Source organism: Camelus bactrianus, chromosome 6 (assembly GCF_048773025.1).
Source record: "Camelus bactrianus isolate YW-2024 breed Bactrian camel chromosome 6, ASM4877302v1, whole genome shotgun sequence".
NCBI lineage: Eukaryota > Metazoa > Chordata > Mammalia > Artiodactyla > Camelidae > Camelus > Camelus bactrianus.
This window is the reverse complement of record NC_133544.1, coordinates 75,233,276-75,248,502: the sequence shown is the minus strand read 5'-3', so window position 1 is coordinate 75,248,502 and position 15,227 is coordinate 75,233,276. Positions and strand designations below refer to the sequence as shown.

General features: G+C 45.6%; 1 protein-coding gene and 1 pseudogene across 4 annotated transcripts in view; one reads left to right on the top strand and one right to left on the bottom strand.

The window, feature by feature from the left end:
• PATL2 (PAT1 homolog 2) overlaps positions 1-12,936 on the top strand; it is a 36,509-nt gene extending 23,573 nt beyond the window's left edge. For 3 of the 4 annotated variants that reach the window (XM_074366035.1, XM_074366034.1, XM_074366033.1), the window contains 16 exons: positions 901-1,016; positions 1,726-1,816; positions 2,418-2,638; positions 3,260-3,340; positions 4,098-4,240; positions 4,721-4,810; positions 5,026-5,167; positions 8,962-9,082; positions 9,181-9,278; positions 9,491-9,544; positions 9,647-9,780; positions 9,920-10,079; positions 10,528-10,668; positions 11,460-11,557; positions 12,107-12,256; positions 12,702-12,936. In XM_074366035.1, coding sequence (XP_074222136.1) covers positions 1,774-1,816; positions 2,418-2,638; positions 3,260-3,340; positions 4,098-4,240; positions 4,721-4,810; positions 5,026-5,167; positions 8,962-9,082; positions 9,181-9,278; positions 9,491-9,544; positions 9,647-9,780; positions 9,920-10,079; positions 10,528-10,668; positions 11,460-11,557; positions 12,107-12,256; positions 12,702-12,720 — 1,695 coding nt within the window. In that variant the 5' untranslated portion in view covers positions 901-1,016; positions 1,726-1,773 and the 3' untranslated portion in view covers positions 12,721-12,936. The remainder of the gene's footprint in view (positions 1-900; positions 1,017-1,725; positions 1,817-2,417; positions 2,639-3,259; positions 3,341-4,097; positions 4,241-4,720; positions 4,811-5,025; positions 5,168-8,961; positions 9,083-9,180; positions 9,279-9,490; positions 9,545-9,646; positions 9,781-9,919; positions 10,080-10,527; positions 10,669-11,459; positions 11,558-12,106; positions 12,257-12,701) is intronic. The other variant, XM_074366036.1, reaches the window with a different exon arrangement.
• On the bottom strand, positions 5,177-8,965 carry LOC141577958 (serine/threonine-protein phosphatase 4 regulatory subunit 2 pseudogene; annotated as a pseudogene).
• Positions 12,937-15,227: the final 2,291 nt, after the last annotated feature.

The following is a 15,227-nucleotide window of genomic DNA, read 5'->3' as shown; positions in this document are numbered from 1 at the left end:
GCCTCATTCACTGCTGTGCCCCAAGACTAGAACAGGTTTGGCTTAAATTTAGCATGAACTATGGCAGAAAGCTAGAAAATCTAAAGGATCAGTAGACATATAAGACTTCAGGCAAAGGTAGGGGAATAAACATCTCTAGGTCCCAAGTGAAACTGCAAACAGCCAAGTGAGGGCTGTGATCTTGCAGACTGAGCCCTAGTCCACCCGCTCTGGTGCTGATTGGTATAGCAGGTCTCATCAGAATGAAGATCTGTATGCAGCAAGTGGCCTAATGAACATAACAATAACAGCCTAGTGAACCATCCCTGGAACACTGAAAGTTATCATTTGGCCCTTTGATAATAATACCAGGGTAAATTATTAGGAAGTTTTTGAGAGAAACAGCTGAATGGCATTACCAAAAAGGCCTGAACCCAATTCAGATATTTGAAAAGAGTTTCAGTAACTTTCAAGCTACTTAAAATTTTTCCCTCACCCCTGTAGTTCTGACCTACAGCAAAACTTTTGAAAAGAATTTTTTTCTTGAGAGGCACCAAGAATCAAGGCCATACAACCATGATGATGGGGCCCTAACTAGCATTTTTGATGTAGAAACATAAGCTTCATTTTTAGTTTTATTCACGAGTCCTACAAAGTCACATGTGGTTCAGCTTAACACAGGATGTGGGCACAGAACCCAGAATCGCTCAGGGGCTTGATGAGGCTCAGATGGGTCTTAGCTGTTGCTACCAGCAGTCCTGAAGTCCTGTTTTTTGTGGGGTTTTTTTTTTTTTTTCCTTTTCTTTTACTGCTGAGCATCAGAACCAGTTTTCCATTACAGCATCCAAGAAGAGATGGGATTATCTGTGTAACTCATGCAAAAGTGTTTTTACCTTGAAGGTCTGGCTTCTACATTCACAGGGGTCCCTCGTCAGGAGGAATGGGTAGCAGACTTAAGCTCACAGGACCAAGTGAAGGTCAAGCATCACCAGGTGGACCTTAGATCTGGCCTGAAGTGCTGAGAACTCGGCTGCTAGGTAATCAACACAGGACCCACCCAGGGATTTCCTATCAATGTCATTGAGCAAAATTTAAGGGTTGAAGAGAACATAACCTCACATAGTTCCTATTAAGTGTATGAAAAACAGGGATCCTCTTTTTAAATATCTACTCCCAAATATCGATCCCATTAAACTGTATTCACAACCATGAATGGTTAAAAATGCAATTTATTTCTTTTGCCCTTTCAAAGGTTTTCTTTACCATAAGATGATGTTCTTACATTTCTACCAAGATGCAGTGGTTGGGGATGCTGGCCCTTTAACAGGGGAGCAGGGGAGGGGCTGGGACTCTTAAAGCCAGGGGCAACGAGCCCACACTGGCCCAGGCTGCCATGACTAAGCTAAGGAGAAAGGACAGCCACAGTTCTGGGGTGGGTGTTGGAAGCAGGCAGCTGTGAGCCCCCTCACTGTACACAGATGGAGGCTGGTGGTGTTGTGTGGGAGTGTTTCCCCTCCAACTCCTAGCCTTGTCCCTCATTTCTGTCCCTCTGCAGGACAGCTCCCTGGAGCTGGACTAGTGAGGTCAGAGGGTGGGGGTTTGGGGCATTCTGAGAGCCCAGCATCCTACTCCTTGAGATCTGGGCCAAAACTTCTCTGACAATCTTGCTGGGGGAGACCTTGGCTATTTTGGGTGCAGGGCCATTCTTACTGAGGACAGTGTCTCAAGGTATCTTCACTATCCTAGGTTAAGCTTCTAGAGGCTGACAGTGCTCTCTCACCAGAGGAAACAGCCATGGAGCAAGTCCACCAGCCTGCAAGGATGAAGCACCTTCAAGGTAGTATCACCAAGCGGGCTCTGGTATATGGATAATTGCCCCAGAGGGCAGAGGCTTGCTGTTCTGGTTCAGTGGATGGACGTGGGTTTGAGTGTCCAGAATTGGGATTGATCCCAAACTCTTTTACTTACAAGCTACATCATGCTGGACGAGGGTGACTGGGATCGCTTTTGCAGGCCCTGTATTCCTCATGTTCAGAAAGAAATTATCAATACAGCCTTCTATGTTTGCTGTTAGAGTTACATGAACATATACTTGTAAACTACCTGGCACACTAGGGTTAAATTGCCCTGAGTCAGGGCAGCTGGAACTCAGTTGATTAAAGAGGCACAGAAAAGGCTGCAGAAGTGGGTGAGCAGGTGAAGAAGCCTGCAGTACTAATGAGGCAATGAAAGAGGGGATGAGGAAACTGAAGATGAGTGACACCTGCCAGGTTGGGTTTGCTCTGGAAGGGGATGCTTAAGGGTCCTCTTGGGTAGCAAGGCTGAGTTGAACCCATAGAACAAGAGACAGTGTTCAAAGGTGGTGCTGGAGACGCCTTATGAACAGAAGTGCTACAGAGAAGCAGCCTCTCTAGAGCCCCTGTCTACTTCCTCCTCAGGCCCCCACTTAAACCAATGCCCAGGCAAGTCCTGTGACCCCTTGGCTCTTGAGGAAGAGCTGATGTCTGCTTCCCAATTGGAGGAGGAGGAAGAAAATGGAGAGGGGGGAGAGGAGCTGGATCCAGACCTAGCCCCAGACGTGGAGGAGGAGGAGGGAGGGGAGCAGGAGGAGAATGATCTCGGGGATCCGGCTGTCCTCAGCGCTGTCCATAACACCCAGGTACCGGGGCAGGGGGTGGGTTGGGGGATGGTTGTCCTGAACGGTCTACATCTCACAGACTCCTGCTACACATCCCTCTCCTCTTCACCCCTTTCTAGGTGGGTTCTGGATTAATATTTTCCATTTTAGACTTGAACCAGAATAGACTCTCTCTTTCCTTGTCTCTTTGCTCCTGTCTCCCACGTGTTTCTAGTGCTGCCTTCACCTTGAATCCAGGTCCCAGCGGGGCTGTGCATCAGCCATAGATGCTGGCCCTGCTTCTGGTAATGAAAGTGAGCCATCTCTGACCCTGGGCTGCTGTGTCTCTGCAGCTCATCCCCAGTATTTATTCCCTCAGATTCCCACAACCAGTGGAGAGACGCAAGGGATTTCCAGGTAGAAATGGGGTTACTCAGACCCTGCTTCAGCTTGACTCCTGAGATGCCAGTCTGGCTTCCCTCCCATGGAAGGAGAAGGGTCCTGACCCTGCTGACCTTGAAATTGGGGGAGGGCCAGACTGCCTCTGTCCTGGGTTTTGGAAATGGTTGGTCTTGCTGTTCCCCTTCCCCCATGAACACAGGTGAATGTAGAAGATGCCACAGGGGCTCACTTGAGCCTGAGTTTTCCTCCCTCCCATTCCAGAAGGGTCTTCTTGGCTCCCCTGGATTCAAGGCCCCTGCTGTGCTGGGGATGTCACCTGCCTCCTTGCAGTTTCTGTGGCAGGTGAGTCACTCCAGTCTCCATCCTGTGAGAATGAGGCTGGATGCTGAGAAGCAGCATGTCACCAGTCCCTTATTTTCATTATGTTCAGCATGCCCTTGACATTGCTCTGGCGATGAAACACCCAAAGTGAGTTGTGGGCATGGAAGAGGGGAGATGCACACCATGCAGGGAAGCTTGGGAAATGACAGAGGTGGTGCTGGGGGAACAGGCCTTCCTGTGAAAAGGACAAACTAGAGCCCTACTTGCATCTTACAGAATATTTCAGCAGATGAGCTGCACTGAGCTTAGGGCAAGAAAGAACACCTGCCCTTTAATTAACTGCATGAGGGGCACATAGTCTGGGGTAGAGGAATTGCATGAAATTCAGCAGGGAGAAGAGAAGGGAATTGCAGCCCTGAGGAGGGCTTCAGATGAGTCAGAAAAGGGACACAAGCATTGCCTCAGTACTGAAGACAAGACTGTCGGAGAGCAAAGGGGGGAGGAGCTGACTCACCACACCATGAGAAAAGCACAGGCCCCACCAGGTCAGGGACAGAGGAGCTGCTCCATAGGAGGCAACAGACCTGTTGGAAACAGGAACGGGGTCCACAGTCTAGCGTCCTCACAACTGGCTTGAGGGACCCCCAAGATGGCAAAATGGTGAGGGAGTTTCCTGAAGGAAAAGGCAGGTGAGACCATGGAGGCAGAAAGACAGCAGCAAAAGCAGGCTTGTGCTGGTGGAGGTGCCCTTCTCTCAGACCTGAGATTCCTTTCCCAGGCCCCGGACTACCTGGCACCACTTCCTTTCCGGCCTGCCTTTCCCAGCGTCCGCTCTCCAGCCCGGCACTTTGGACCTCGGCTGCCCTCCCCTGACCCATCTCTCCTCTGCAGCCCATCCACCTCCTGGCCCCTTAGGCTCAGGTACTGTTTCAGGGTGCTGGGCGCCCCAGAGTCCAGGACAGGCTGAGATCTTCTCCACAAGTCTCAAGAGGCAGTGGCTGAGGAGGCCTGGCAGCTACTCTACCAGCTGCCACAGAAAAATGCTTAGAGAAGTGTGAGGTAGAGTCCAATCCCTTCTCCCTCACAGACAAAGATATGGAGGCCCAGAGACTCTTTGAGTTCAGCTGACATGGCAGAACTGAGGCTATGGCTCAGAAGTCCTGAGAGCCAGGCCAAATGGTCTTCTATTGTGTCAGATATCCTGCAGCTAAATTCCAGGGCAATATGGAGGGGCTGTGAGCCTCGCTGAGCTGGGATGGTGATGCTCATGTGGCTGAAGCTGGGGAGCCACATAAGCAGGTAGGGTCCCTAGATGTCCAGCTGAGGTTCCCAGAGGCTAAAGGGATGGAAGGGTGGGGGCGCTGAGAGCTTCCTCCCACCCAGCCCAAGTTTCTTTCTAAGTCTTCCCAGTCATCTGACCCAGCTACACCCTCAGCACCAACGTATCCTGAAGCAGCAGCAGCAGCAGGAGCAGCTTGGTCGACCACCAAGGTAAAGCCTAGAGGAGGAGCTGTCTGAGGGGAGCCCTCTGCATGACAGGTTCTCCCTTGTGACCAGATGCCTCCCTCAATGCCCTGCAGAGTTACGCCTCTCACATGAGGCGCCCCCTTTGCAGTCCCTCCCAACCTTCCCAGACTTCCTGCTCCTTGGGGAGTTCACTGTGGCAGGGGTGGTAGGTCTAAAGAGACACTCCTCCTGGCTTGAAGCCCCTCAGCCACGAAGCCTTGGTCTCAGCAGCCAGACTCCTATGCTAACCTCATGACCCGAAAAGAGAAGGACTGGGTGGTAAAAGTGCAGATGGTTCAGCTGCAGAGTGAGAACCCCTGCCTGGACGACTATTACTACCAGGTGAGCCCCAGGGGCTTGGCCCAGCCTCTGATCATGGGGACAAATGGGCCTGACTCCAAGGCCTTTTTCAGATTCTTCCTTCAGCTCAGAGGGCCATGCTCATTCAAGTGGGAAAGATGAGCTAAAGGGTGGGGGTCATATTTCTAAAGCTGACATTCAAACTCCTTCCCCTTATTCTCCAACACTTCAGGCAAATGGGATTATTTCCAATTCCCCAAATGCACACTTAGGTTTTGTCTCCTTCCTTTGTCAAGAACTTCCCCTATTCAGTCTGGAAATGAAGACTTTCTCATCTCTGTAGACTTTGGTGGGTCTTAGAAAAGACTTTGTGATAAGCATTCATCTAGTTATCTTTTACTTTTTTCCCATAACATTAATATCTATTGCTTTATATGAATACTGTTTTGAAAGCCCAAGCATTCAGTTTACACACAGGAAATTACACAATTATATACTGCTTCACAAAGGCAGTGAACACATTACATTCTACAAAACCTACTTTACATAAATTGAAAAATTCTAAATATCAAAAGGTACTGCTGAAGAAACAGGTATAAATTTGGTAGCCAGTAATTTAGACAGGGAAGTTGCAGCTTGCATGACTTTAAATATGTGAATTTGAAAATATTCAGTTTAGAAGTAATCATTGTGCTTTGTGTTGATCCTGAAAAATATAACACTAGCTATCAAAAAAGCATGTTCAAAAATATTCAATTCACTTTGAAACATCATCCAAATTATGGTGGTTTCTAGGCACCTCTAAAGCTTTAGTCATTTAGCTCTGGTACATTACTAACGTAAGATATTAATTCTTCCACTGTAGTGGTGTTTCATACCATTAACATTTGCATACTCTAGAATAATCTAGAAAGAAATATGTAATATTCAGTGTTCAGAAAAGCAAGCAAAAGTAAACTGCTGGGTTCTTCTGAGATGGTTTCATGTCAGCTTTATAAGCATTCATTCTACAAAAGAGTAAGCTAATGTTTGAACACAATTTCCAAGATAAACCACATTTTCTCATAAATAATGAAGTCTTTTTCTCAGGCACCTCAGAAGTATACAAGAGAATTTTAGTTTGAACAGATCTCTTGGAATGTGTTTAACCTGGTATCTCAACAGACTTAAGATTTCCAGGGTTTCACAAGGGCCAGATTTTGTCTGAATTGGGAAAGAAAGAAACTGTCTTCTGAAAGAGGTGAGCTCAATCATTACCAATAGAAAAAGTATCCACGGTATTCACTTCTTAAAGAAGCAGAAAAATAGAACATTTTCCCCCTTAGAATTATATTTATATGTATATATGACTTAAAGTTCCATCATACACAGTCAAACAATAAAACCTGGAGAACAACATGAAACCCTGTAATTCACATGTTAAAATGTGGACACTATGACCAAAATATGAAAACTGCTAGAGCTGTCAGAAAGAGACAAGACAAAAAGCGTTCTTGCATATGTATAAACTAAAAGTCATAATCTCCAAAAAAAAAGTTTTCAAAATTATAATTATCTTCCAGTTTAAAATTTTTAATTCTAAATTTAAAAATATATATATACACAAACCAATGATTTGACCAGATCAAAAAAGTCAGCAGTAGGCAGGCCCCAGAGGAGTTGATATTCACAGTTCTTACATGTACAACTCTTTGAGGAATTATCCCATAAAGTACTTTATTTTACAACCTGCTTCTCTTGTAAAACTAAAGGTCCACTTTATTACATAAAGTTTTATACAGTGTAAAACCAGAACTGTATGTAAAATATTGCATCTAAATGTTTCTGAATAGTTAGTCTTGTTCCATTGATTCATCTGTGACTTCTGTGGCTTCTTTATTTTCCATGTATGATTCTGAGAGAATCTCTCCAGTTTTACTGGAATTGTATGCTACTAATTCCTCTGTTTTATGGCAATCAGAACTACTACTTACAGGGCTTGTATTTTCACTGCCTTCAGAATGTAAATCTCTCTCAACCTGAGTCAGATCAGATTCCTCCATTTGATTATTTTCCTTAGAAGTCTCTTCATTCATAGTTAAGGCATCATCAGATTATTTTTCTTGATTTTTTTCCTTTCTGGGATCATTTTTTTAAACATTTTTTATTGATTTATAATCATTTTACAATGTTGTGTCAAATCCCAGTGTAGAGCACAATTTTTCAGTTATACATAAACATATATGGGATCATTTCTCTTGATGTCATAAAAGACTCTTCTTCATCCTCTTCATCCTCCTTTGTACAGTGATGCCTGGTACAAATACTTTCTTTGTCTTTCTCCTGAGATGAAGATGGAGCTGCTGTTTGCTCTACCATAACTGAAGAAATTTCACTGGAAGATGTTTGGCCATCTCTCTGACCTCACTTTCTTTGTCAAACCTGTGTCTTTTTACTTTGTGCCCCTCAGCTTCTACAGCATCTTCATCTAGATGTTTATTTTTTATAGGGCTCACTGAGGAAACTTCTGATTCAAATGCTGAGGAGTCATTGTGATTTTTGTCCTTATTTTGCTTTAAGTTTAACTCTGCTGTCTGTGCTCTGAGGCAAGCCATTCGTTGTCATGGGGACTGACAAAGAAACCTTTGGTCGATTAAGTGCCCTGGGCGTTCCAGGTCCATTTATATTGGACCTCTCAGTGTAATTTGGTGAATTTCCAGGAAACATGACATCATTAATTCAATTTAAACTATTGGAATTATTCTTCTCTGAAGAAGGATAAACACAGCTGACAACCATCACAGTCTTATCTACTCCTCTGAGAAATTTGTTCCTGTATAGTTTCTCCTTGGATCTGTTAGCAATTCACATGGTCACTGAATAGTAAAAGGTATACCATTAAATTCAGTGATAATTTTCAGTGTTCTTTCCTTCATTTCATCAGAGGGATATCTTTTACTTTTTAAAATCTGAAACACAGGGAACTTTAAAATAGTGGGTCAACTTGGTGAATCGAGCAAATGCTGGCAGTGACTCTGAACTCCGTTCTGCCTGCTTCCTATTTGCCCTTTGTTCACCGGTTTTGGGTTGTCTAATTTGTTTTACTTTCTTTCCTCCATGAGCCCCATACCAAGGTTCCCACCTTTATCTCCTTCCCATTGATATTAGTTTCCTTCATTTCTTTGCATGAGTCTTTAAGAATCCTCTTCCTTATACCATGATCACCCGATTCGATTATTTTATACTCCTGTATTTTCAGCATTGCTCCTAAATGAAGGAGCTTTATTCAGATCTTTCTTTGACTGTCAGTCAGTGGCTTTATTTCAGTTTGGGATTTCAATTTTCTTTAAGAAGATATTAGAGCCACTGCACAAATTCCCACAAGTGTAGAACTGGCCTAGAGGCCCACTGACATAGTTCCATCTCTGTATCTCAAACTACTGATGGTCTTGGTGCCATCAGCTAACTGATTGTGGCAAGCACAGGTAGGATCACCAAATTAAAACAGGGAGGGGGAGGATAAGGCTGTGTGTTGTGTACCTTGGAATAAGGAATGCAGGAAGGTGGCAGACACTGGGACAGGTTTGCTTCCTGGCTGTCTGCTTTGCTCTCTGCCTTTCCATTAGATCTGGAGGTGGTTCTATTTTTTCAAGTCCATAGTATGGAGCCCTCAAGACAGGTGGCATGAGGCCCAGCATGCTTAAGATGCTTTAGAATGGCTGCTAGAAGTGCCTAAGGTGCCAGGAGCATTTTTGGAATGAATGCTGTAGGAAAGGAGTATTAAGAGGTTGCACTGGAGAACCTTAACTCCAAGCTCAGTAGATGAGTATAGATATGTCTGTTCCCTGGACGCCCAGGAATATTATCAGAAATTAGAGAAGAAACAGGCAGATGAAGAGATACATGGACGAAGGAACAGGGTTGAGTCCCTCAAGCTGGTCACGCCTTACATTCAGAAGGCAGAGGCTTATGAGTCAGGTAGGACTGCGGCTGACCTGCTGGGTTGGGCTGGACATCTGGGTGGACAGAGGTGGAAGAGGGAGGGTCATGTGCCTCTCCCGACTTCTTTTGTGCAGTGGTTCGAATTGAGGGTTCCCTGGGCCAGGTAGCTGTATCGACGTGTTTTAGCCCTCGCCGAGCTATTGATGCTGTGCCCCACGGAACTCAAGAGCAGGTAGGAGCATTACCTTCCTAGAGCCTTTTTCTCTCCCTTGTTTTGGAGAAAGGTCTGGAGCACTCTCGTATTTGAGTTCAGATTGTGACCTGAGAATGAGGAAGAAGGGTGGTCAGACTTTGTGTTCCAGCCTTTCCAGCTCACTTTCTAGGTGGCCTAGGCCTGGGCTGTGGCTGTGGAGGTGTGGCTGACAGCCAGGGACTTTCTTCCAGGAGACAGGAGCTGCAAGCAGTCAGAGGCTTCAGGTACTGGACTGGATTGAGAAGGTGAGGTATCGGCGACTTAGAGATGAGTTCCTTACCTCCCTTGAGAATAGACAATGCTCTCATTGACCCCTTGCTTCTCTCTCCCCACCCTCACGTTCCCAGATGTTTCTTCAGTTACTAGAGATAGAAGAGGGCCAGAAGGATGGGCCCCTACAGCCCTGCGACTCTGAGCAGCACAGCAACCAGGTGGAGAAGCTCTTCCAGGCCTTAAAGACCCACAAGCATAATACTCAGGAGTGAGTGTGGGAGGGTCACACCAGGACTCAGGAAAGAAGGGCTCAGCAAAGACCTTGGCTTTGCTTCTGCCTCTCCTTTCTGGCATACAGCCCAGTCCTCTCTGCAGAGCCCTGCAGTGCTCTCCTGTCTCACCTGTAGGGAGGCAGCAGATGGCTTCCTGCAGGTGCTCTCCGTGAGGAAGGGGAAAGCCCTAGTGGCCCGGCTGCTCCCCTTCCTGCCCCAGGATCAGGCTGTCAGCCTCCTTCTGACCATCACCCACCACCTGCCCCTCCTGGTCCGGAGGGATGTGGCTGATCAGGTACTGTGGCAGTGAGTGGAGAAGAGGATGGGTTAGGGATGTTTCCTCCTCCTTTACTCCCCACCCCTAGAGATGCCAGAGAAGGTGCTGGGCAGTGAGGGGTGCCCACCCTGTGAGGGGGTTAGAGAACAAAGTACTAAGGGAACAGCTGATCATCTTCAGGCACAATAAACCAAGGCAAACCCACAAGCACAGATGTGAGTGTACTCTGGAGGTTTGCAGAGATAAGACCCTGAGAAGTATTGAGCCCCATAGCTACTTGGCTTAGGAAAGACCTCCTAGAACAAGTATCGAAGGACCAGGGTTAGAGATGATGGACTCCATCCAGTGGTGACAGGCCTGGTGGGTAAGCTGACCAGGAAGGGGCCAGAGGCAGGTCAGCAAGGAAGGAGGATGAAGGTGAAGTTGTCCAGGAGCCTGAAAGAGGTGCTTACTGACCTCCTTGCAGGCCCTACAAATGTTATTCAAACCTCTGGGCAAATGTATCAGTCACCTGACCTTCCACGAACTCCTCCAAGGGCTTCAGGGACTCATCCTGCTACCAACTGGCTCTTCGGAGCGGCCAGTCACTGTGGTGCTTCAGAATCAGGTAACACAACTGGGAGGCTCTTCTCTTTCCACAGCTGGCCTCCAGGTGCTTTCGCTGGCAAGAACATGTCAAGGAGTGTTCTCTTTCCTTCCTGCACTGCTTCTCTAGTGAGCACCAGGACCACCTGGAGAGCCTGTTGAACACCAGTACCATGCCCCCACCCCTAGAGGGGCTCACTCAGTGGACCAGGGTGGGCCCCCTGCTCTGCTCTTCACATAAGCTCCCTGATGATGGTGCTGGTGTCACCTCTAGAGCAGAAATCATCAATTTTTTGATAGTGAATCCCTTTCCTTAAAAAAAAAAATTCTGAACCACAACACCTATGAGTTTATCTGTAAATCATGTACATGGAACACTATACTGATATATGAGGTACATAATAAATACAAGACTCTAGATGTGAAAAGATTGCTATCTTCTCATATCCCAGTGGACTGTTTTGTTATGCCTTGTGAAGATCTTTGCCTAAAGCAATGCCTCCTAAGTGGGGTCCATAGACTTCCCGCATCAGATTCCTGGATACATTTTGATCTACAGTCTGTGAGTCCCGGGGGTAGAGTCCTGTGCATTTAATCCACTCTGAGAGGAATGTTTTGGAATGTTGAGAGCATTGATTTCTTGGAAAGGGTTGAGAGTTTCTGGGCCAGCCCTTGTAAAACTTGATGGTTTTATGAGTGTTGGACTCTGTTTGTACCTGTGAACTTGCCCTTTTAGTTGGGGAACAGCAGAGCCAGGGAAGCGGTCAATGCCTAGGATGAACTCATTCTACTCAGACACTTTATCACTTGCAGTTTGGAATATCTTTGCTCTATGCCCTGCTGAGTCATGGAGAGCAGCTGATATCCCTGGATTCTTCCCTAGAGGAACACAACCGTGACCGTACAGCTTGGTAAGATCATAAAGGCCTTGTAAATACTATTTGAGTTCTCCTGTGGTGTGTAGGCTGAGCCAGATGTGTGTTTCCTGAGTGGTGTATTCAAGCATTGGACAGAGAAGGGATGACTAGCAGAGTTGTGGATGTTCTGCCTTTTTATTTCTATAGTGCTCTGGAATGTTGTCCCCACTCTGGGAGGCAGTGTAAGGTAGTAGTTAAGGGGCAAGCTTCAGAGTCAAAGACCTAGGTGTGAATTCTGCCTCTGTCACTTACCAGCAACATAATTTGGGGCATAAGAAATCATTTTCCTTAGCCTGTATCCTCATGTGTAAACTAGGGATCTAAGGAAGACGGTACCAACCAATTAGCAGTCACCAGATTAAACGAAATGGAAGATGTGACTAAACATTGCCTGGCACACCAAATATGCAGATGTTCGCTCTTAAATGCTACATGCACAGAGGGTGACAGTGGTGGGTAGCATGATAATGATAAACCTGAGGATTGAGTCTCTTTCCTGCATAAATACAAAGACTGATGTATTTCTTCTTCTCTGCCTTCCAGGACAGACATGGTCATTCTCACTGCCTGGGAGATAGCCCAAATGCCCACAGCCTCTCTGGCAGAACCCCTAGCCTTCCCCAGCAACCTTCTTCCCCTGTTCTGTCACCACGTGGACAAACAATTGGTTCAGCAGCTCGAGGCTAGGAGGGAGTAAGTGATGGAGAAAACAAAGTTATAGCACCCTGTTTAAGCCCAAATGAGGTTCTGTCTCTTAAATCTCTACTACTTTAAAACCAATAAGAATATGGAGTATAACTTGTTTTCCGGAGTATTTCTAGACACTGGCATGTACTGAGTAACCAGTCTGCTCCAATTTAGGGCCCTCTATCCTGTGTCTGCAGCCAAACCTTTCTGTTTATTTCCAGGTGCTTTGGTCATTTATCACACTATGTTATTTGAGGGAAAGAATTAATTTTAGAAGTTGGACTGTTCATTCAAGAAATATTTGAGGGAAAGCTCTTCCAGGATGTAAACACACAAACATCATCTAGGTCATCTGTCTTCAAAATTTACCATCTGCTGGGAAGAAACATAATAATCACACCACACTTTAGAAAAAGGAGTTGTTTGGATTTAACATCTCTTCTCTTTGTAGGCTTGCCTTGATATACTGATCCAATTGTACTGGAACCCATACTTATGGGAAGAGTTTAATGATGAGACACTAGCTGTGTATGGGCTCTGCCTACAAGGATCCAGAGAGTCTGAAGACAGTTCTTAGTATATTGGAGGACTCTTCCCAATATATTTTCTTATGCTTTCTTCCAGCATCTAAACTATGTGCCTAAAAAGGCATGGCAAAATGTGGTATAATTAAAAAGATAATAGAATGATGTGTTGCAGCTTTTTTGTAAGTTAGGGGGTATAATGAAAGCCTTTTTCTTATGTGTGAAGCTACACAAGTGTCTGAAACACAAGGGAGAAGGCCTTATGTCTAATGATCTTTGAATCTGTTCCGGTGTTGCCATTTTTTATAAGTATCCCTAGTTGAGCTAAGATAGTCAGGTATAAATCTCTCTTTTGAGATATGAAATGTTTGGTATACCTTAGCAAACAAGGCCATGGATTCATCCAAAAATACCAGAGTACCTTTTATGAACCAGCTACTATTTTTGGTGGTTGGGTAACAGTGATGACAAAAGCCCCTGCCCTTCTGATGCTTATATTCTGGTTGGACAGGGACTGACAAAAGACATCAAGTAGTGGTGAATACCACGGTGAAATAAAAACTAGATGAGTGACTGGAATAGAATAGAGGGCTTGTCACTAGAGGTTACAATTAAGCTGGAATGAATGAAATATTCCAGGTAGAGTCTCTAATGAGCAGAAAGCCCCCAAAGTGAGACTGAACTTGGTGTGTTTCAGGAAAAGAAAGAAGGAAAGTGTGGCTGAAGTATACAGATAAGGGGGTGGTGATGAGGTAGGCAGGGTACATATCTGTAAGGCATAACCATTTTTTAATATGAATTTTTAACTGTGATGGTAAGTCAAAATTTTATCCTATTTAATAGAGGTACTGGGGATTGAACCCAGGATCTCCTCCATGCTAAGCATGCACTCTGTCACTGAGCTACACCCTTCCCCCACCCTCTCCCCAATCAGAATTTTAAACAGGGAAGTGAAGTGATGTATTTTGTTTTTGGAAGATCACTCTGCTGAACAAGAGAGAAAGCAGAGAAGAATGTTCAGAGGATTTTTTTCCCCCCAGTGCTCAGGAAAGAACTGAAGAGCTGTGGGGACAGAAAGCAGAGAAGAGATTTGGAATAGGTCTTGGAAGTTAGAGTTGACAAACATGCTGATGGGCTGGATGAAGGTGGTGGTGAAGAATCCAGGATGACTCCCGGGTAGAGTGAATGGTAGGTGCCCTGTACTGATGTGGGAGAAACTGCTTTTGGGAAGGCGACTATAATCAACATTTCATACACTTTAATACAAGTCCTGTTAGAAATCCAAGTAGATATATTGAGCAGGCAAAGAAGAGTCTCGGGTTGGAGCAGAAGGTCAGGGACAAAGTGCGGGCTATCATGTAGATGTATTAAAAAGTAGGAGAGAGGAAGAGATAATGTAGGAAGAAAAGCCAACAGAGGGGACTGAGGAGTTTAATGTCAAATAGGTAGAAAATTAGGGGAAGTGGTGTTACCAACTTTGTAAAGAAAGCACTTCAAGAAAGAAATGAGGAATGAGGAGAGAGAGTGATAGCTGGTTGTGGCAATAAGATCACTGACCTTGGAGGGACAGTATTGGTGGACATGGTAGCCTGAATACAAGGGCTGAAGGGAGGGAGGGACTTAATACAGAAAGAGTCAATTTGGAATCTTCTGAAAGGGAAGCACAGAAATTTGACAGCAGGTAGTGGTTCGTGCAAGTTGGAGGATTTTTTTTTTTTTAATTTTAAGCAGTTACATTATAGCATGACTGCCTGATAATGAAAGCACCCCAGTAATGTGGGGCAGGAGAGTAAGGTAGGAGGAAATAGAAGTTTACAGACAAAAGTCCTTCAGCAAGAGGAGGATGGGAATTAAAGCACAAACCGACCTGTTGGCCTTTGATAGCTCTGTGACCCCATGTGATTGTGGAAGAGGTGTTAAGACAGGCACTGCTGTTTACTAGGAGACCTTTCCAAAACGCCTCTTCTCATCCTCCTGTGCTGCGGATCTTGAATCATACTTTTAGGGAGAAAAAAGTGGTAGGAAAGGGGAACTCTACCACCTCCACCCCTTACCCACCCTGCTCCCCTGCCTGTTGTGGACATCATATGACTTCAGCATTCACATCAATTCTCTGATGATGGCTTCCAAGGAAATTGCACTACCCAGGGCCTATAAACCAAAAGAATCGCCCAATAAGAAATGGGAAGAAGAGAAGCAGGAACCGGCTCCAATAGGTAGGCAGCCGGAGTAGAAAGCAAAAGGTAACGCCACAGAGTGAGAACAGCTGCTAAGGCTCGCTTTGGCCGCTAATTGAGGCCCTCAACTATCTCAAGGTTGTTAAGCAAGAGAGTGGGCTTAAAGCAAAGGCAGAAGTGGCTCTGCTGGAGTGGGTGGTGTCGGCCTCCACAGGACGGGAATGTAACTCGGCAGCGACAATGCAGCTGTCCCTCCGGGAATCAGGAGCCTGAACG